Genomic DNA, 21,681 nt, shown 5'->3' on the forward strand with positions numbered 1-21,681 from the left:
TAACGAGATTAATATCGAGCCATGTAATTGTAGACATATATGATCGTCGAAATGCAGAACGATTAGGCTTCGCATATATTCAGGATTAATGGTCGAGGAATCGTTTACAACATCAGAATCCAGGAACTATATTACCAATTTCTTCATTCTCGGATAAGGTAATCCTATTAATGTGTTTCTGACGTATGCTAATTCGCGCTAACGATAAGAAATATCAGGAATAAGATTCTCCTATCTCCCTTTCTATCTCAAATTATTGGAGACAGGCGCGATTACTTAGCTGTCAGAGAAAATCTTTAATCTTTATTTACGTTCGTCAGCTATCACTGTATTCCACACGCACAAAAAAAAAAACCCCCAATGAAGATATCAAAAAGTATAAAAATAAAATACTATTTACTTTCAAATTAAATACGAGCCAATTAAATATAATTGAAGCAAGTCGCGCTAAAAGATAATGACATTTTCGCTTTTAAAAAGAAAATCAGAAATTTTAATGAATTCAATCTTGTTTATTTATTTTTTTGCGCTTGTAATTTCGAAAAATTCTAACAGACCCCGGGATTTATATTTGTTTCATAATCGTTACTTGACATCAGGTCACCGAATTGTGTTCGGTTTCCTCAACAATTAATTATTCACCCGCCTCGCGCACTGTGCGTCATTGATCGATCGCGCTATTATTGATGCATCGTTATGCAACGGTATTCTATTTCAATTGCTTTCGCCGGTCTAAAGAGGTCTTGCGACGTGCTCGTTTGGCACGAAGAGGTCGCGTACGAAGGGACAATTCGAGTATTCCTTTTCTTTTCCCGTGAATGGCGTCGCGAGATTGGCACGGGAATGGCGCAAGCATGCTCCGCGATCATCCATGACGAACGGCATTAGTCACGAGCCAATTTCATTCTTGGTCCCTTTCGCCTTCTCATCCAGTCGCGAAAGAAGCTCTCCTTTTCGACGCCGCTGCTCGTTCTCTCTGCTCGCCCGCAGCGGGATTTCTTGGCAACTTAAACTGGCGTGTGCTCCCGTCCTTTGCGTAATTATTGACAGATTTAGAGTGAGTACCAATCAACGTCTGTACGTAGATGAATTTTTACGAATCATTTTCCAGATTCTTTAATCGTGGCATGCGATCTATGTTCATCGACTAGATCGACATATAACTGGTGTTTATTTTTTAATCGTCAAGTTTTATTTTTAATTTTTTTCTGTCTTTGATTAATTCCATTTTGCAATCTAATTATAAGAAAATATTGAAACGTTACTGACAAAAATGTTGACGATATAAAAAAAAAGATTAATTAATACGAAGCGTCAATTAAGGTAAGCTTTCCAGAAACGATAAACAACTTGAAATAAAATATATGGGAAGTTGACGAAGTCATGAATTAATCATGTTCTCTTCACGTTGGTAAATCTTTTTTTTTTTTTTTTTTTTTTTTTTACGGATTTCGGTAATACCCCTATCGCGAGGAATAAAAATCCGCGCGTGGGAGTTATCTCGCGTTCCACCGCATGCCGCGAGGCGCGTTTGATAAATCCGGAAGAAAATGAGGAGCGTGAACAAACGCGAGTGAACAATTTGCTTGAATAATTCCGTTCACGCTCGTTGAAGCGAGTTCATTCGTATTCGTTCGCGCTTTGCTCGCTCGATCTGGATCCGGCTTGACACGCGCGCACGAGGGAGATCGCGTGCGTGCGCGCGTGTGCGCCGGCTCACATTAATGCAGCGATATCGGGGCCGTGGGAATGAGCGGGTAGCGCGAACGAGCGTTTCGCCGGCACGAGCGGGTCACCGCGACGAGGAGGGAGATACGCGGCGCCGCGCCATTCACTTCGCGAGACGGTAAAGGCCGACGACTATCGGCCGCACGCGGGAGGAAGTGGCGGCCGATTCCGCGCGACACGTGTTCTTTTTCTCCCGCGTTGAGAAATGTCAACTGAGAAAGTAGCGGCATTGTTGTTCATCGCCGAATCGTTAGCGGCTTTTTTTTTTCCCACCTACCGATATACAACTATTGCGTTATTTTCGACAACGATCAACCCCGCGGTATTTTTATTTCCTATCGGTACCGCACGAAATTGATTAATTACTGAAACCAATTTGGAAAAGCAATTGTATGCAGACGGTTTGGGCATTTGTAACGCGAACGCTTCCATTAAATCGATGAATAATTTCACCGAGCAAGTCGGAGGTGTTTTCTCCCTGTATGGATTATTATTCGGCGAGACTGATTTCGTATGGGGAAAAATTCCTGCGCGAACGTTTTAATCACTGTAATTACGAAAAAGGGTTATCGAACGGTTGCGACATACTCATTCCAACCAATTTACACGGTTCGGATAGCCGTGAGACGACCGTAAATGAGGTGAGAGAACGTGACGCGGATGGCGGGAAAGGGGAAGCAACTGTAACAGGATAATGAATTAATTTATTTAATCGGCGCGATGTCGCGATGCTGACGGTGAAAATAACTCACGTAATTGATACATTCCGGGCGATACTTTTTACAAAGTTATTTTACAATGTTTCCCACGTTGCGCTTGACCTCGTTCGAGTCAAAGTATTTGCCGAAGGGACCATCTGCCCCTCGAATGCGGGTGCAACTTGCACCCAATGCGGGGTTGTTCGAAGGGTTGCCTTCCGTACAGGCTGATCTACCTACCCTAAACTTGAGGGAAAACCGCAAATAATTTTCTTTTTACGTTTGTATGTTAATTTTATAGCGTTTTACTTTTTTCTAATTTTTTTTTTTTTTTTTTTTTTATACTTAAATATTAATATAGAAAGCTGTTACAAATAATAGAAATTATTTATTTCTTAATATTTCTTAAATAAAGTTTTCGCGTCGGGTGATATACAAATCGTGATCGAGGGTGTCTATTAAGTAAAAAAGCTTAAATTAATTCTATCGTATAATTCGCAAATTATTCACCCCTCGGATTATTTCATCATGCTCCGGTTACTGATCATCGTACCTTTCATTATTTTTTTTAAGGGTCGAGATTTTTTTACCCTCGCGTCCGCCGTGGAAAATCATGTGAACTCGCACCCTGCTACCCCCAGTGGACATGTGTCTGTCACATATGGACAACACGTGCGCATATAATGTCGATTGTGTCCGAATTTTCGATCGAATCAACTATTGTCCAAGTATTTTTTTTTGTCTTTTTTCTACTTACGAATTTATTGCAAAAGCTCTTGTGTATTTTTTTTTTATAACACAAGGAATTAATTTTTTAAATATCAGATAAATTTAAAATTTCTTCTTATTTAATCTTTCGGTGATCAATTTATTTTTATTTTTTATATTTATAAAAAAATATATATTTAAAAAGAATAAATTAAATCTAAGGGGAAGGGAGGATTGATTATTACGAGATATATATTCTTACGAGTAACATTTATTTCGAACAAATATATTGGAAGACAAGTAGGAAAGTGCCAGCGATACTTGCTGACATTAAAGCCGATATCACAATCTTGAAATAGCACTCTATAAATTTGTATACATATTATAGGTACATATATCACAGACGCGACAATTGCGCCGTCGTAAAGAAGGACAAAAATATAATGCGTCTCTCTTTCTCTCTCCTCGCTTTTTGACATATTAATTTTACATCTACAAGGAATGCTTTTCTCGATCAGTCAATCATCAGTTAACTAAAATCTAAATAATATAATCTAATGATCACAGTTTCGAAAAGTCTAAGCTGTTGCGTCACAACTCGATTGACAGCTTGTCCTCGGGCTCGAGGACGCTTACGGCGAATCTCGTGTAATCGGTTCGGATGGTTCGCCTTTGAGGTAGATGCTCGATCTCGGTGATGACGTCTCACGCCACTTGTACCTCGGGAAGCTGGTACTGCGAGAAGGCGCGCTCCTTGTAGCACAGGTCTCTGTCAGCCATGCTTAGGGTCGTCCAGTAGAAGTCGCCGGCGTGAGTGTGAGCGAAATGCACTGGCACGTAGCACTGACCGGGCACAACCGGCACGACGGTCATTTGTCCGTCCAGGCAGACTGTGATAGCGGCACCCTCTTCAGCGTCCCGCAACTCCTGCAGGAGCCGACGCTCCAGCGCCTCGTTAGCGTTGTTCTGGTTCTCGATCTCTTCTGTGAAGGTCCCCACCTGAGGCACGGCCTCCTGACGCTTGCTTCGCTTGACGTAGCTGCTGGTGCGCTTCTTCAGCATCCGCAGCAGCGGCTTCAACGGCTTCAGCATGCGTCTGCTCTTGCGGTTGCTTACGATTTTGTCTTCCGACATCTTCAGATTGTAGAGATTATCGTTGAGTTCGTTCTCGAATACATCGTTGAGTTCGAAGTCGAACAGCGTGTGCTCGCTCAAGGCAGTGGTGGCAGCCATCTTTCCTCTCTCTCTTTCTCTTTTTCTCTCTCTCTCTCTGTCTCTCTTTCTCTCTTGTTCTCCGTCGAACCACGGTACACTGAACCGGTTTCTTCCGAACTGCCGGACCCTCGGAACACGTGGTACGAACTGTCGTTCGATAAGAAACTTGGCGGGAGAACTTTGAAAGCGAAGGATATGCTTTCGGGCAAGTCGTTTTGGAACGAGAGGTTAGTGAGCGAATGGTACCTTAGTACGAGCAACCCCGTCCTTATATAGCCCCGTCGAGCCTCCACGGGGTAACAGAGTGGGGAAGGCAGGTGCACTCTGGCTGTGGGAACTCGGAGAATTCGGAGCTTCCCACGTCGGGGTCCACGCCGACCATCTGCCGGTCTTCTCCTTCCTCCGCCTTCGCCGCCCGATCGTCCACCACCTATCTCGGTTCTTGTAGCACCCTGCTCGCAGGGGCCCCTTCTGACGCACATACACGTGCGCGCACACCCCCACGGTCACCCCCGTCCGACCTTCTACACAGTGAATCCTCGCTTTCACGTTCCGCGTGACTCTGATTTCTTAGGTTTTCTAGAGGAGGCTCTTTCTCTAGGACCCAGCCTGGATTTCTGAAGGGGGTGGCTGATCCTTCGAGGCTTGCTTGAACCTGTCGCAACACGTTCGTGCTTGTCACGCGAGCTTGCGTGAGGCGGGACGGATTTTGTCGTTGGTTTCATACTGAATACGGAATATGCAACTTGTTGCGTCTTGTTGTTAACGTAGAAATTGGCATAGTTCGAGAACGATAAATTGGCTGTACGTGACATCGGCGGTAATAGAGATAATCGCTTGAATGAAGAAAGCTCAATGTTTAATTACGGACTTAGCAGATTGTTATATTCACGAAACGTTTATTGTATCGATTCACGTGGCGTATCAATTGTACATTCAATTTCGGCACGCAAAGTGGCGTGACTCAGAGTGCATTGCAATGTAGAAATTCTGCACTCTTGCACGTGAATGCAGAAGCTGGAGAGGGAGGGAGGGAGGGGGGGGTGGAGAAAAGTAATTTTGCAAAATTTTATATATTAAAGACTTGAAGAAAAAATTGTTATTAGTACGTGTTTAATAATTTTGCATTAATAATTTATTTGTTGCGAACAATAATTCTTTATATCAAAATTCCAGCGATAATCGTTACGATAAGAAGTTTAGAGTCAAAGGATTAGTACAGCTAGTCGGTAAGTTATAGTAATTAACGTGCGGTAATAACGTACCCCGTTTCCTTCGTTACCCCACAGTATACGAAAGATTTAGAGCCGAGAAGCGTCTAGACACCCTGCGATAGGTACGGTAACCCCCCCGCTATTAAAAACGCCTCCAACCGGATTTTTTGTTATCTTAAAACTAGGGCCCTTGTCTTCATGACACGATCACGGTGCGTCGTCCATTAGCTGTGCCGTCATAAAAAAAGTCTAAAAGTTTTGTGAGGTGAATTTTTTCTCTACCTCGCACCCCACGAAGAGCTGAGTTTTTTTCCTTTTTTTTTCTGTTTTTTTTTCTTTTTTTTTTACAAGGTGGGACTTTTTTTTTTAACCTGTTTTATGAATGTCAGGTGAATGGTTAATAGATATGTTAGCATTATGAATAAATCCATTAATGCGTACGATTAATAATGTATTACAAAAGGATTTTTAATTGTCACTGTACAAAGAAAGAAGAAAGGAAAAAAATTCACTTGTGCCTATTTAAAATCACCAGCGGTTTAAGGGCGGTTTTGGTCGTGCACCTGAACAAAAGCGGAAATCTATTGAGGGTGAAAATCGAGTTGTGGAGGGTCTCGTCGAGGCCTGGGCAGGCAAACCGTGGCCATATGCCACGGGCAAACTTTGCCCCCTCGAGAGACAGGTACACTCGGGTATTATTTGTTCTTGTTTACATTTCAGAAATGTAGGCAGGTAAAACTGCAGTGCCATAAGCCTTTTAAAATTTGCAAGGATTATTTTACTTTTTTTTCAGAGTATCAGAGTACATATAATTGTTTAATGTCTTAAAAATCTGTAATTTTTTTTTTTTTACATATAAATCGTAATTTATTTATTTAAATAATCGTTTCACCTTCGTTTTTAATTCGAGGCGTTTTATTTTTATTTCGCCTTCGCGTTTCGCGTTTGACCGAAAAATCGTCGACCTTTCACGAACGGCGAATTTAAAAGCGTCGTGGATCATTAAGCGTATCGTTCGACAGGTTTCACCCACGTGGTAGTCGGCTCGGTGAAGTGTGTCGCGTGTTGAGTGTCACGTCGGCACAAGTTCGTAGCGGCCGCGTTTATTTCCGGTGACAAAAAAATTAACAGAAAAAAAATTAAGTGACGCGAGACAATATATTCAAACATTAACTGTCGTATACGCCGATTAACCGCCTCGGGCGAATTTAATTCTAATTGCGACTTCAGCGTGAACGTCTCCAGCTCGTAGGCAGCGGGCGACTCTAATGAAAATTGAGGAAACGGATAATTCCGTCCGTTTCCTGTTAACCGTGGATTTAAACCGGTTCGCGAGTAGATTTGCGGATGTTCTGTTCCAACAGTTCTCAGGATCGCTCGTCTCACTTTCCTCGCTTTTCTCGCGATCGTCGGTGAGAGTCGTCCGTTCTTGCCCGCTTTGTTGAATCCTCGCGCCGCCGAGGATCGAATAGATCCTGCAACCGGTTCTTAAAGCGACCGTCAAATTTTAATTAATTCGAGACCGTTCGCGCGGTGTCCTGATTTAAAGCCGCGCCCACGTGGTTTCGTGCGGGCGCGCACGTCCTCTCGAACGCACCTCACGTGAAATTAATAATTCATTATCGTGTTGCTCGCGCGAAGGCGCCCGAACGGCTCGGGAAACGTTTCGCTGAATCTTAGCCTTCGCGTCGTTTAGGGATTTACGTTCTCTCTTTATTGCAAACGACGTATCGTCCGAACGAAACGAAAAGTTACGGGCGCGTGCGGCGTGACAAATTTGGAAGATGCATTTGTGCTACTTGAGCAGAATCTCCGATCCAATTAGCGATACGAGTACTTTGGCACATTCGAGCGTTAATGATTTACCGATTTTGTAATTTCGAAAGTTTTTTGCTTGATACATATATATATATATTTGTGCCTAAATATATCGTGCGATAAGTTTTATGACATTTATCATATTTATTAAAACTTGTTTACGTTGGGATATCTCAAGTATAAAAAATCTCACATATTTGTCGAAATTTATGCGGCATCTGAGGCCATTATCACGCTCGTAAATTGCACGCGCGCTGCTTTGAATCTCGTGGAAATAGCGCGTCATACTCCTATATTTATTCCGCGCCTCCGACGAAGATATTAGATTATGCAAATCACATGCGGACCAGTGTCGCGGGTCCCATCAGATAAAACGTTATTCCGAAGGCGAAGCGTGCGATCCCCTTCACGTTCGGCCGTGGCAAACATTAGAGGTGAGCGATATGACACGATCTTGATTAAAACGCTACCCCTGGCATTTTGCCACGCGATAATATCGCTTATCGCATCATTAACCAACGAGAAAAAGGATCCGCGAACGTCTGAATAATCAGACTAAACGCGCGTCGCGGAATGCATGTAAAAGATGGCTCGGAGATGCGCGCGGGGTGTTTCTTTTCTTTATTTATTGCGGCATAGATCTGTAGATAGGATCCCTTTTCGATTCACGTTTGATAACACGTTATCGTCCTCTCGTATAGATATCGCGGATTATAAAACTCAGCGGAAGTCAACCAGTCGGGATACTTTGGTGTAAAATACGGGGTAAATAATTTACTTCTGCGTTTGCCTAGTTTTTGAAATTAAAAACTTTTATGTAATGCATTTTACGTAAGGGAAAGACAAAGGAAATGTAAAGTAAAATATTCGAAATGTAATACGCTATTTTAATTTTTCACCGTAAATATCACGATGATTGCGCGAGATAATTATTCGCTAAAAAAGACGCAACCGATCCCGGCGAAATTGTGATCGTGGAAGTGCTCATCGAGAAGGCGATTCTACATTTTCATTAGCATATAATTAATATATATGCAATGACCGCGGCGTTCTTTGCGGCTCGCGTATGAAGCCTGACTTGTGCACGCATGTCTCGACGACGCGGCGGGTAGATGCGCGACGGAGGAGAGAGCGAGGTTGAAGGGAAAAGGGGAAGGCGAAGGAGACGGGCAGGCCAACCTAAAACAGTAGTAGTGACCCCCGGGGCTGAGCAAGCCCAAACAAGAAGTCCCTTCTGACGTCACCGGCAGGTGCAGGCCGACGGGCGTCCTCGTCGCGCCGCGCTCCTCTCGCTCGCGCTCCTTTCCTCCGCTTTCCGCCTTCCTCTGCTTCTTTTTCTGCTTCTTCCTCGCGCACTCGCGTGTAATCGTGCCGATTTCGAGATCGAGATAACTCGAGCTGCGTACAGCGCCCACCGTGAATCCGGTTGGTTTCTGTTGAAAATTTTTGACGTACGTTACTCGGCCGCGGTCGCTCTGCTTGCCCGCTCTCTCGCGGACTTTAATAAATGGTTTCCTTTGCGGCTCATTGAGTCGCTTGTGGATAAATTGGCGAGATGATTGCAGGGGCGAAACAAAGGATACGTGCAGCATTGCGATATTCATATTTCGTAACGCGGTAAAAAAAATAAGAAAAAAAAATTTGTAGCATAATAGACATTCTAGCGCTAGGTGCTTTATTATTTTTTTAATTTTTTTTAATCGTACGCATTTCGAAAAAAAAATTAGAAGGTACCTTTTCTCGCGAGTACCTAATATTGCAGTTTATAAATTTTTAGGACAACGTCGTTGTTGTCTGTATAAAACTTTATGAGTTCCGTTACGTTTTGGCAAGTAATTCAATATGATTTGGACCGAAATTAGTTTGGATTTGATATCATTGTAGGAGAGTAATAAAAAAAAAAAAAAAAAACCAGGAAATGCTTTGTGCCGTAGATTTAAAGGCCGTCCGAAAACTCGATCCTAATCTACCCTTATATAGCGACGGTGCGCCTAATCGAAAGGCGATATGATTCCACCGATGAAACACCCCGAGAGTGGTAATAAAATATTCCTACCGAGAGCATTCCACAGGTTTTTAATGCCCGATAGGATCGTTTTGTAAGTGGAACGACGAAATCCGAACGAGCTGCCGCCGCCGGTGCCAAGATCGCCGCGTCTCGCTTCATTTCTCGAGGCGAAGGTAACTGCATCCGTGGTTGATGCGACGAGTTATCTCGATCTTAAAATCGGTACCATTACGCGTGAGCGCGCGCGAGAAAAGAAAGAAAGGCCGTTGGTTCTCCGGCGCGCATTCTTCGGATTGATTCGCTCGATGAAAATTGCAACGATATTATTTGCAGAGATAACTATCGCGCGACATTCCGTTTTCTATCCGCTTCGACCTCGTGCGCGGTATATTTAATTTGCTAAATATAGTTTCCTCCAGAACTCGGTAATTTCTCAAAATTCTCAGCCGTTATCTTAATTTATTAATCAATAGAAAAAGATCCAATTTAGATCTTTAGAAGAAAGAGCGACGGAATGGCGGACTAAAATATATATCAAGGAGAAGCCGGTACTGAAAAAAAGAACGGCCCTTGTTTGCACCCGGGGCGAAAAATAGTCCGACTACCGTATCTATTTCTTTTTTATTTCTTGCACTCGCGAGGCCGGCAATCGTTTTCGGCAGGTAGACATCGGTTTTAGATAGAGATCTTGATTGGAAATTTATTTCTTTAAAACACAATCATTTGAATTCTACTATTTTATATTATACATGTATAGTATAAATCTGTTGAGAGAAAGAGAGAGAGAGAGAGAGAGAGAAAAAAAACACACGATATATTTCTGAAAGAGACTTTTAGAAACGCATTAAAGTGATATAAAATTTTTTATTTGATTGCACTTGTTATTTCAAATAATTGTATCGGCCTAGCTGGTTGCCACTTTGCGGCGAACGGGCGAGTGTGGTATATCGAGATTATTACACTTTTTTCGGTGCTTATTAAATATTTTTTAGGGGGTGTCGGTCGCGGGTCGATACAAATTTCGGTTATTAAGGCGGCACCATGTGTAATCGGGCCGAATTACATCTCGAATTACCGAGGGACGCGCCCCGGCGGTTTCTAACGAGCTTTTTTTCACCGCTCGTCAATATAATTCGTAAAGCTCGGCGTGTCTTCGACGAAACGTTTAATGATCGCGTTGAAGTGCGCGCGCGATTATAATTTGCTGCATTTTACTTCGTTTTGTATCCGGCGGCCGTTGCCGACCAGCTCGGACGCGTTTTATCACCCGTGCAATAAAATCCACTGTTATTTTGCGAATTAACGTTTCGCTAATTTTTGCCGCAGGTGAAGCCGCTGCTTTGTGGGACGACTGAAGCGGATCGACGCAGACGTCGCTTGTATTGGTGAGTTTTTACATACATATATAATTTTATATAAATCTCATAAGTTTATTGCCCCGCTTTTAGTTTAATTTATTTAACAAGGTAAAAATTGTAACCCGCGGGATTAGACGATATTCACGGTATTTCGCCGTTTCCTTACGATTCATCCTTGGCGGACAAAATTCTTTATGCGCCTCGAGTCGCTCGTCCATCCGTCAGAGAACGCGGAATCCTTTGTCCCTTCGGAACGGTCCGTGGAATTTTCGTGGACGGAATAAAAAGGGCTGGACCATAAAGCCGCGACGCGCGAGAGGACCCTTTCGATCCCATTGAATTGAACCGGCACCGGGTGGAGTTTAGGGGTGGCCACGGGGGTGAATGCAATATTATTCAAAATCACGAAAATCTCCGTTTGTATTTCGTTATTTTTGGGGTCTATTGGGGATCGTAGATGCATATCTTACACCGTTGAATGGGCCACCGTACGGGGTAAGCACCGGCCGGTGTTTGTTCGTCATTTTTCCCCTTCGTCCCTTCTCGCGCCACAACGAGAACCGGGAGATGAGAGTGATTCAGGTAAAAAGGGTCAAACGCGAGCACAAAGGGTGCCTTCGCCCTCGCGCGGCCCCGGACACATGTGCGCGCAGCACGCAATCATAAAAGCGACATTTCGATCTTGCACCGCGACCGAATCGAACGTATTGAAAGGGAGAATTCAAGACGATTCAAGGGTTGATTCGTCGTCGTCACCGCCGCGTCGTCTCGTTTCTCACCGGGAAAACCTGTCGCGCGCACCATCGGCTTGCACCGCAATATGCAACGCGATTTCCGCAGCTGCCGTCGCGCAGCCCTTTTTCTACGTTTTCACAAAGCGTACGCCCCAGCTGCGCGACTTAAATTATCGGCACTGTAGATTTTCGTCAAAAACAAATCGGAATAATTAATTCGCGAGCAACCGCGCGTTGCAGTTATTCCACTTGTCGCTAACGTCCTGAACTTTGACTCGGAGATCTTTTATCCCGCGACTCAACCCTTTCACAGGTGCATCCCGTCGGATGGGTAACCCTTTTCCGCATTGTCCGCGAGTTTCCGCTAATCCTTTCGGTGCTTCGCAGGTAAAAGGGTTTCGGATTCTAGGTTAACGGATCGAAGGGTTGAGCAGAAGGTGTTCGATTAACGGTGCGGTGGAACGAAATCGTTTCTTGTAAAATAAAATTATCCGTAAAACAATTTAATATTTTAAAAATTCGGGTGGGATGATGCAATTTTAGAAAATATAAAGCGCAGTTTATCTGAATGAGAATTTGAAGAATAGACTTTCCGAAGTAGATCTCCGTAAGTTCGAACAGGTACGCTTTGCCATTATGTTCAAAGGCGGAATGATTTCTGCTCGAGAAGAAGAGATTTCTTTTTGTGTAGCGCGTTACGTAAATTCGAAATGCAGCAGATCCGCCGGTACAGGTTTGAACCCGCACGATGCATTCGAAGCACTCGCTTTGATCGAATTTCTTCACGTGCCGGCGACAAACGAGACGTGTTCGGACTTGCTCGATCTTCCATATAGATCAGCATTCGGGGGCCTCGTTTTAAAGTCTTGCGTAAGGGAGAATGTTTCTGCCGGATGCGAGGACCTGCCGCGACGCTTGAAAAGCGAATCTAACGTGGGTGAGTGCATTCTCGGCGGGCTGCGTTGTGAAAAAAAAAGTCTCTTTAAAAGAACGCATTCTAACTCTCTCGTGCGATGCTCCGACACGTATTTTTCAATAGCGAATTTCATCATCTTAGACACGCCGTAGAAAGGGGAAAAATTTGTATGATTACCGTCTGCTTTTTATAATTAAATTTCCCTTCCGAATTTTCTAATTGTCAAATAATTTCAAGTTATTATAAATTATATATATTATTATAAATTCAAGTAACCCGTGATATTAAAACTGCACGTATCGCATTTCGTTAAGAACTCGAGGACTCAATTTCTTCGAAATTGTTAAATTCGATAAAGGCATCGACGCGTTCAAGATGAACTTGATAGGCTCTAAGATCAATACGAAAATCCTAATATCAATATCAAACATTGCTCGGTACACCAACTTCGAGAGTCTCGGCAAACTTTTTAGAGGACCGCGCCGGCGATATTTCTTCCATATCGATCCTCAGGATTTGAGATCCTTCCCAAAGTCTTGCGCGTTCAGCTCGGAGAAATCTGTTTCCATTTACGAGTCACCATTATATATATATGTCCCTAAACAAACAGCTGTTCCTCGCAAGTAAGTCCTGCACCTATGTAAACACAAGATCCTGACGAAACTGCCGTGCATGCTCGATCGATTTGTGTGATTCACTCGACCGGGGGTGAAGGAGAGAAATTTTTTTTTCTTTTTTTTTTTTTTTGGGCAGAGGGAGAGTTTTGAAAGAAGAGTGTCGGAAGGAGAGGGTCGTATTGAAGCTCGCAGGAGCGTGAATCTGCCTTCGGGGCACGGATCCATTCTTATAGGATTATCATTATAAATTATACATTTCCCTTCTTCCCTTTCTGTGCCGCCCTCCTACGCTGCGCCGCCGGATGACCGGTAGCAGCTTAAGGATTTCTATCACTGGATTAGCGTGGACCGTGTCATCGTGGTATCCTGTCTATTCGATTCGTCTTCCTTCGAAAGGAGAGATGCTCGCAGATTCTTTTCCGTTTCGCGTTTTACGGTCCTTTTCTTTGATCGCCGCATTCTCCTCGGATGTGAGTAGCATTCACAAGCTTTACGCATCTGCATGTTGAACGTATTTAATTTTTGCGAGGTCTACTTTTTACATTTTTATTTATTAATTTTTTTTTTTTAAATAAATATACATAATTGTGCGCGGTGCAAAACGGCGTTTAATTTTACTTCGTGCGATTTATTGCAAATCGGTGCTCATTAAAGGTTTCGTAAAACGCTGCTTTATTCGTGAATATAATGATGTTCTTTCCCTTACATCGTTTGAACTCGCCCCGAATCGCCAATGTACGATAACAATTATTTGAAAATATCCGCCCGAAACGTCAGAGGCGACAATGACTTTTCGCGAAGATGAGACGACGGCCATCGCCGACGGCGTCCCCTTCGTCTTTGTGCCTCCCGAATCTTTTTTACGTACACGTGGAAGAGTAGTTTGATGGGTCTCTTTGGTCGGGGCCTCGATCCTTTTCTCGTGCGCGAAGGGTCCTGTGGGCGGAGCGGTTGGCCGAGAAAGGACCTCATTCGGGTCCGGCGGCGAGGATTCTCTAAGATTTTGACCAGTGGGATAAGGAACGAGCTTTCAAAGGGGCTGAAATTGAACACGTGCAAGGGTGAGCCAGAGCGGTAGAAAGAGAAAGCGTAAAGAACGGAGAAAAAGAAAGAGAGAAAAGCAGACTCCGGTCTGCGTGGGCTCTTGGAAGATTTCTGCGTCAGATAACGTTATTCTTGCAGGGCTGCAGTTTTATCTTTTCTATAAGCTTCGTTACGACCGTCGTAATTACTTGAATGAAATTCGTTACTCAAAGCTCGACTTGCTTTAATATTTTAATTTATTAATATAATTTCTTTAACGCAAAAATATATTGTTTGGATATTTTTTAAATATTTTATGAGAATATTCGTTTCTATTACAAATTATTATTATTGCCTTTGTGCAAAATTTTTTTTAATTATTACTGAAACCGTCGACTCATTAGCGCGGTCAGATATATCAATAATTAACGAATTCAACTTTGGAGAGCCTTTTGTAAAGAATTATTATTAAATGTCACGTAATTATACGCGTTACCTGGAATGATTTTTATTCCCGTGATTTTCACCTCGAGAAAATGATTGAGCGACGGTTTCCCGCTTACAAACGTCTGATTTCATAAATGAGTTTCTCGAAACTCCACTTCTCAGGATCGAATGCGGCCCTGCGTGCCTCGAGCTCATCATCTATCTCCGAAGTCGAGGCTCCTAGATATCCCTCCGCGCTAACGTACGCCTAGAGAAGCCACATTTTTTCTCATCCGCGTCCGGCATATCCATTAGAACACGTGCATCTACTGCCGTAACAAGTGCCTCGACGCTATAAACCCCCAAGAGGCACAAAAAACCTTGGTCCATCCAGAGAGCGATCCCCCTTTTCCCCCCTCCCTTGCCATATTCTTTCCTTCTTTCCTTTCTTTCCGCTCGTCTTCTTTCTCGTAGCGTCCGAAATAGCCTAATGACTATTATAATCTTCTTGTACGTCGGTGGCACGATTTCTTTTATCCCTCGCGCGAGGAGTGCCAACGCGGGAAAAGAAATATTCCGTATCATTACGTTGGCGTGATGAACAACAGAGGGGAAAAATCCCTTCCGTGTTATTATAAAGATGATTTCGTGGCGTGCGTGAAAATTTGTATGTCTTTCTCGCGTGAGACTCCTGTCTTTTCATATACGTCGCTCCCCGCGCGATGTGAAAAGACCGGATTTTCCGTGGAGCGTGTTTCTTTCTCACTGCATCGTAATTAAATGCATATATATTTTTATTTCTGTTATTTATCTCGATTTCGTTGTGAAATAACGACACCCTGAATTGTGCCGTGGTATCGTTAACTAGCCGTTCAAGTCGGTCCTTATTTTATTTTAAATAAATACATTTTTAGATAAAATAGAATCACGTGCTCGATAGCCTTAGATTACATCTCCGTTTCGACGATTCGTAAGATTTGGAAGGGCCATTCAGTTTGTGCAACATTTTCAACATCGCTAAATCCTTCGTAATTTCGTAACTTCTTCTTCTTCTTCTTCTTCTTTTTTTTTTTTTTTCCGTGAATCGCCGAGCGTGCACTGCTCCTTTTTGGTGGCAATGGTGTGGTGATTTCCGCTCGAAAGAAAACATCACAAGACCCTCGATCGCGTTTATCCGTCGCGAGTACTTCAGGAAGAGCCTCGTTTTCTTACCTCGAACCTTTCTTTGCGATGCTCTCTCAGATCGCGTTATGCGACGCCTGATGTAACATTATCGTCGCGTATAGTCCCGAAATCGTGTTATTAAATCACTTTAAAAAGATTTAATTACAGTGGCCTTTTTTGGCACAACTCGGCCGAAAATAACGAACGGGAGGCATCCGACTCTCACATCAGCTGACAACAAGAACGAATCCGAGCAATTACTTCTCCATACACGGTCTCGCTTCTCGAATGATCACCGTAACTGGTTAGTCCCTCCCTCGGAACAAAAATTACCGAACTCGTTGCCGCCGCGCCGTTGTGCAATCAGCAGGAGGTGTTACTTTAACCCGTAACGCGTGCCTCGTTCGCGATACTTGATACAATTTTCACATTTATAATTAGAAAGGTAATTTCACGTAAAAATAATTTTTATTATTTTTTTTTTTATTTTTATGGAGAAGAAAAATTTAATTTTAAATAGTCGGATGCGGGTGACACGACAGCTGGTTTTTTTGACGGACAAAGCAGGCCTTGTAAATAATGTTTAACGAAAAGGATGGAAGGAAACTGAATAGATAGCTATAAAGAAACGGGAGCGACTTGTCGTCACGGAATATTAGGATGACGATCACGCGAAAGAGGGGTGGGTTGCGACAAAAGTGGCTCGTCCGCGAGGAAAGAAAGAAGCCGGCGAAGAGTCCCGAAACCGCTTCCCTTTACCTTCTTTTGAGCGCTTCTGCCTCGATCGTTCTACCGGGTAACGCGAAAATCGGCGTGACGCGATTGCCTTTTCAACCTCTCGACGATCGCGGATTTTTTCCCCGCGGCCATCGATTTTATTCAACACCTTGAACTTCGGGCGGACAATTCAGGCGGTCGGGATCCCCGAAAAAGGTCTCGGCGACCGTGAAAATCGGGACGCACAATGCTGACGGTAGAGGTACCACGTGCATCATCCACCGCGGAAAAGTGGCGCGGAAATTCTGCGGCGCGGCGTGTCGACCTCGCGTGAAAAATTATTTCGATCTAGAACGGACTCGCCGGATAATTTTCTTATTCGCTATCAACTTCATGCTCGTTTCGACGAAATCGAGCGGTGGATTGTAGATCGTCGGGTCACGATTCTCGTGTTTGCCAAGGCTCGAAATGTATTTGCCGAGTCAAACAATTTCATTGATCGTGTCCAATTTTTAGAGAGCCCTTCGAATTGATGTACGAATTTGTGAAAAAACGTTGCGAAGTTTCTTTGCTGTGCTCAAGTAATCTTAAATTGATCTTATTCTTCTATTTAGTAATACAAAAAAAAAAAAAAATGTTGTCAAATACAGTTTTCTTATACTTGAAATTTAAATTGAAATCAAAGGTGTCGTCTTAACGCCGTAGGAAAGGTAATCCGACATTGTCTAAATTTGTTGGCGTTATTTTTTTTTTTTTTTTAAACCAACCCAGCTTTGCTGATCACGTCACAGATTCGATCACGCGTGCAAGTCCACACCTAGCAACTTTTTTTTTTTTTTCTTTTTATAAGGGCTCGTATCGTTAAATATCTTCGGTGGCGCGTAAAGACGTCCAGGCAAGGAATCGTGTTTTCCAAATACGCGTTCTATTACGGTTCCGTAAAAGCCCTGCTTACGGTGCGAGGCAGGGCCTAATCGGGCTCGATCTGGGAAAGGATCGAGGTTGCAATAAAGCGCGCTCATCTTAGAATCGAACGACCCCGTTACGCATGGACGATTCTTCTCTTACGCCTTTTTGAGTCGCGACGAATTTAACTGCGAAACGCGCAAGACCGGAGGATTAGACGTCGCGGGGATTTAGGGTCTGCTTAGAGAAGCTTACAACCTTTACACCGCTTATCTTACAATCTCATGGAGTTTGCACGTCGACACGTAAGGATTTTACGCACGCGAATTCACAATGCGAGCGCGTACAAAAATTAAATGCGGCGCTAAAGATACCTTTCGAACGCTTTAAATTTGTATTATTTATCATTTAACATAATTACATTATTTTATATATTTCCGGAATAAATGCCGACTACTTTTTACATAATAGCAATTTATAAACGAGCTCGTTGATACATGGATCTTAGGATATCGACATGTATAACGGAGATTCTTTGGAAAACTCCAACACCTGCACCCTCTCGTCGAACTTAGTTAGCCCGCATTCGGCTCTGGATCCTTTTTTCGTTCCTGTCAAGGGCAGGTCTCCGCCCACAAGCCCGCGAGGCCCCTATAGAAATTGCGCAGCGATCCCAATTTACAGGCTCGCTCCCTCGTCTTTCTCTCTCGCCCTGGTTTCATCTTCTTATGTAACGCGGGCTCTGAATACCGTTTTAAACTAATTTGACTCGCAGCGAGGCGAATCTGCCGCCGGAAGTAATAGGGCCCAGCTTTGTAGGATCACCGATCCTACGAAAGAAAGGGAGGGAGGGGTAGCAGGTTGATGCCAATTAGCGGTCCTATACCGTTAAATGACGTGACTCTACTTTGATTTTTATGAGTTTCTAATTTAATCGCCAAGTGGGTGTCCGGCGGTCCGCCATCAGCGGCGTTCAACCCCTGCTCGAAATTCTGTCACATCACCATAAAATATTATGACTCTGATTGATCCTGTGATTCAGCGCCGTTTCGTTGATGCTCACGGAATTTTGATTGCCATGAAAATTACGCGTCAGCAGCCTCGGTTATTTTCTATTGAATGGCATAAACTTTTTCTGTCACCATATGGCGTTGTAAAGAAGAAGAAACTTGGCGTATAATCTGATTTTTGCAAACGATGAAATATTGTATAGCACCTCGAATTTCAACAGAGATAGTTAAGTCCTCACACGCGCGCGTAAGAATTTATAAAACAACATAGACGAAGTTAACGATCAGATTAATTAGATAATAAATTTTTTTTTTTTCAAAATAATTAAATGCAATTTTAATTGTTTCTTTCTCTTTTAAAAAATTTATATTTTAATAAGTATTTCTCAGCGTGGATTGGTAAGGGCGTAATTACATGCCCTTTTTACCCTCGCCTCGTTTCGACTTGTTTAAAAGTGGGACTCTGAAAAGAAGCGATGCAGAATCTGCTTTCACTATCTATGTCTGAGTGGCACGGCGAAGACTTCCTTTGGTAAGAAGGAGGTTTTTAACGCCCGAAGGCTTTTACGGCCGAGATCACCTTGGGCGGTGAAGGGCGGCCTGTTTTCGGCCTCAAAAGGGCCCAGACTTTCTTGCGGATATTTTACAGCGATACTTAGTCGCCAGACGCGAGTACAATTAAACGCGGGGTATTTAGGAGACTGTAACGCACGCGAGATTTGTTTCCCGAACTGTAAAAGAAGCAGCACGGAATTTACGATTAGAAGGAAGGCGGCGATTAAATTAATGGTTAATTAAATTAATTTTATCCGTGTCGTGAATAATCCGCGAAGGGGAGTATTGTAAATTTCCTTTGCGCTGCGTGTGTCTAACGAGGTGCAATTTCTTTAAACGCTCGGTAAATTCCAGGGAACGTAAAATCGCGCGATTTTATTCCACTATGATTCCCCTTTTACGACTGAAAATTACGTGTGCTTCACAATTAATTGATGACGATTTTTCGTAGAGAGACTTTTATGATTTGTAATTTATTCTTAAATATTTGATGAATCTCTTTCGGTTCTTACAGAAATTTAAAGTAATATAATGACAATTTTAAGTTAACATTGCAAAAGAGAAAAGAAATTTTTACACGTCAAAGTTTCTGACTCTGTAAATAACTAATTGTCAGATCGGAATTTTTTTTTTTTTTTTCTGCTATCTTGCGGTCGGTCACGCACTGCGAAGGTGTCAGATTGTAAACCTCGAGATGTAACCAGAGAAAATAATAACGTTCTCGCGCCGTGACGTTCGAGTAGAATCTCTAATCCGCATTTCTTCCGCCCTGTAATCCAACGGCACTTGTGACAGCCGCGATGTAGTTAGTAGAACCCTGCGGGCCTTACGGTGTCACTTTCGACGCCCTCGGAGCCGATCATCCTCATTGACGCGTGAGTGCCTCGCGAGCAGAAGGCGGCCGGGACCTTTTGAGAGGCGAAAACAGGCCGCCCCGTTCGCGCCTTCGCCTCGGTCTGCCCACGAGGAGACGACCCAAGGGCGTTAATAATAAAAGTGGGGCTCGGCGTGAAAAAAAAGTTCCTGCGGCGACGTGCGGAGGTATAAAGAGGCCAAGGATCGCATTGCTGGGGTGTCAGGGAGACGTTCTCGCGCCCGAGTGGAGATAGTGAAAGCGGATTCTCCCCCGTCGCTTGTTCCTCATAACCCCGATTATTTGTATAGTGAGTTATTGTACGTAACGCGCATATTGCGGGTGAGGGAGCGTGAAAAGAGCCTCGCGGGCGTCTTTCTCTTTCGGGCGGGTAGATACGGGCTCGCTTGTTTTAAATTGCACATCAGAAATTCCAGCTTTGCCGTTCAATCACTCGCGCCTATCGAGAAGTTCTCCGATATCGCAATATTTTCAGTGGATAGCGTATAATTAATATGCAAGTTGCTCCGAAGCTGCCAGATCTATATTCACCGCGCGTAAACCCTGTGATAAATTTGTAGCTAATTTTTTTAAAGCGAGATTATTTCGTAACTATTAATTCAGATGCAAATAATAATTGTCAAACTTTCCCGTTTCTTTCGATCATCTTACCGTTCGCGATTGACGTCAAGCTGAGTCGGACACATTCTGAATAATACATAACAACTGACATTTTCTCTTGAGGCTTTCGTGAACAGCGGAGTGGGCAAACTTTTATCAAAAAACCAGCATGTCGCTCCTGAAACTTTTCACAGCGTCGCTGCTGGACCGCTTTCGCAGTTTCGGCGAGCGACGTTTGCGATTTCTTCAGGAAGCTGTTTCCGTTTGGACAAAATGTCGTTTGTCGTTAAATATTTTTGTCATCGCGCACATCTTTGTGAGGCCGACCGTCTCGCGGTAACCCACCAGGTGGACGCGAAGAAAGGAGCGAGGCCCCCGGGATCTCCGTACGCGCGCTGGACCGTTCACTTTGGCGAACGAAAAGTGACCAATCCATGCGATTCTATTTCGGAAGTTTATGCGCGAGGGCTCTCTTTTCCTCGCTCCCATGACGATGTCGATCGCATTGTGCGCCGATCGCACCCACACGCTGAGGTGTGTCGTTCAGTTTGTACGTCGCGCCACGGGGGTGGAAATCATGTATCGCTTTAAGCGAGACGTCCTTTCTGAACCCTCGCGCATGATGCGAGCCGTATTCCGAAACGTCTATAGTATTATACAATCGTGTAGTCTATTCAAGCGAAGAAAATTGGCCTTTTTTTTAGCTTCCGTGCGCAATAATTTACTTTCGAGCTAAACAATTTATTCAAATCTTTTAAATATATTTTGAAAAAAATTTATCCGTGAGGCCCGGAATAATCTATTTAACGAGACGCTTCGGAGCGGCGATTTTTAACTAAGGCCGCGGCATTGACGCGTATTTATGCGTATACTTGTCGGACATAAACTTGAGAAGAGTACACTCGAACTTTTACGACGCGTTTCTCGATTCTATACAAGCGCGCTCTTTATTTGGGCCCAATTAGTTGCGCGCGATCGCATTCGATCAGCATCGATATACATGTATATAATTTTTTTTTTCTCCCCCCCTCTTTTTTTTTTTGTTATATCGTCACCGTCTCGGGACGTCCCATAAAACGTCGAAAATTATCGTAAAGGTTTTTCTTCGCGTTGGCGTTTTTCTCTGTACCTAATAAAGAAGCGGGTATTATTGATACGTATATTGCGCGGGACAGCAACAGGTAGGCGACGTTTTCGTTGTGATATACAGTGTACTCTAAATTGGTTGCCGGTTGCTACTTACGATGGGAGGAGGGAATGGGGTAACTTTTATGGTTCGATGGCGTCCTGAGATCTCACGACTTTTACGAGTTTATAAGGCTTAACAAAGAATCCTCGAGATCTCGTGGAGCGTTTAAATTTTTCAAGCGCAGTCAAACCGGGATTGGAATC

The 21,681-nt window shown here is 43.5% G+C and overlaps 2 protein-coding genes across 3 annotated transcripts in view; one reads left to right on the forward strand and one right to left on the reverse strand.

Moving 5' to 3' along the window:
* LOC139108833 (tubulin monoglutamylase TTLL4) overlaps window positions 1–21,681 on the forward strand; it is a 117,375-nt gene that overhangs the window by 32,780 nt on the left and 62,914 nt on the right. For both annotated transcript variants that reach the window (XM_070667434.1, XM_070667433.1), the window contains one exon: window positions 10,716–10,774. The gene's annotated coding sequence lies outside the window, so the exon portion shown is untranslated. The remainder of the gene's footprint in view (window positions 1–10,715; window positions 10,775–21,681) is intronic.
* On the reverse strand, window positions 3,386–4,413 carry LOC139108846 (uncharacterized). The gene has a single exon (XM_070667457.1). It carries the CDS (start codon window positions 4,365–4,367, stop codon window positions 3,840–3,842), a length of 528 nt encoding a protein of 175 aa, XP_070523558.1. The 5' UTR covers window positions 4,368–4,413; the 3' UTR covers window positions 3,386–3,839.

This window comes from Cardiocondyla obscurior, linkage group LG16, assembly GCF_019399895.1.
Source record: "Cardiocondyla obscurior isolate alpha-2009 linkage group LG16, Cobs3.1, whole genome shotgun sequence".
In the NCBI taxonomy this organism is placed as follows: domain Eukaryota; kingdom Metazoa; phylum Arthropoda; class Insecta; order Hymenoptera; family Formicidae; genus Cardiocondyla; species Cardiocondyla obscurior.

Excerpts from the sequence above, each read along its gene's own strand:
- LOC139108846 (XM_070667457.1), bottom strand. The coding sequence starts at position 4,367 with ATGGCTGCCACCACTGCCTTGAGCGAGCACACGCTGTTCGACTTCGAA.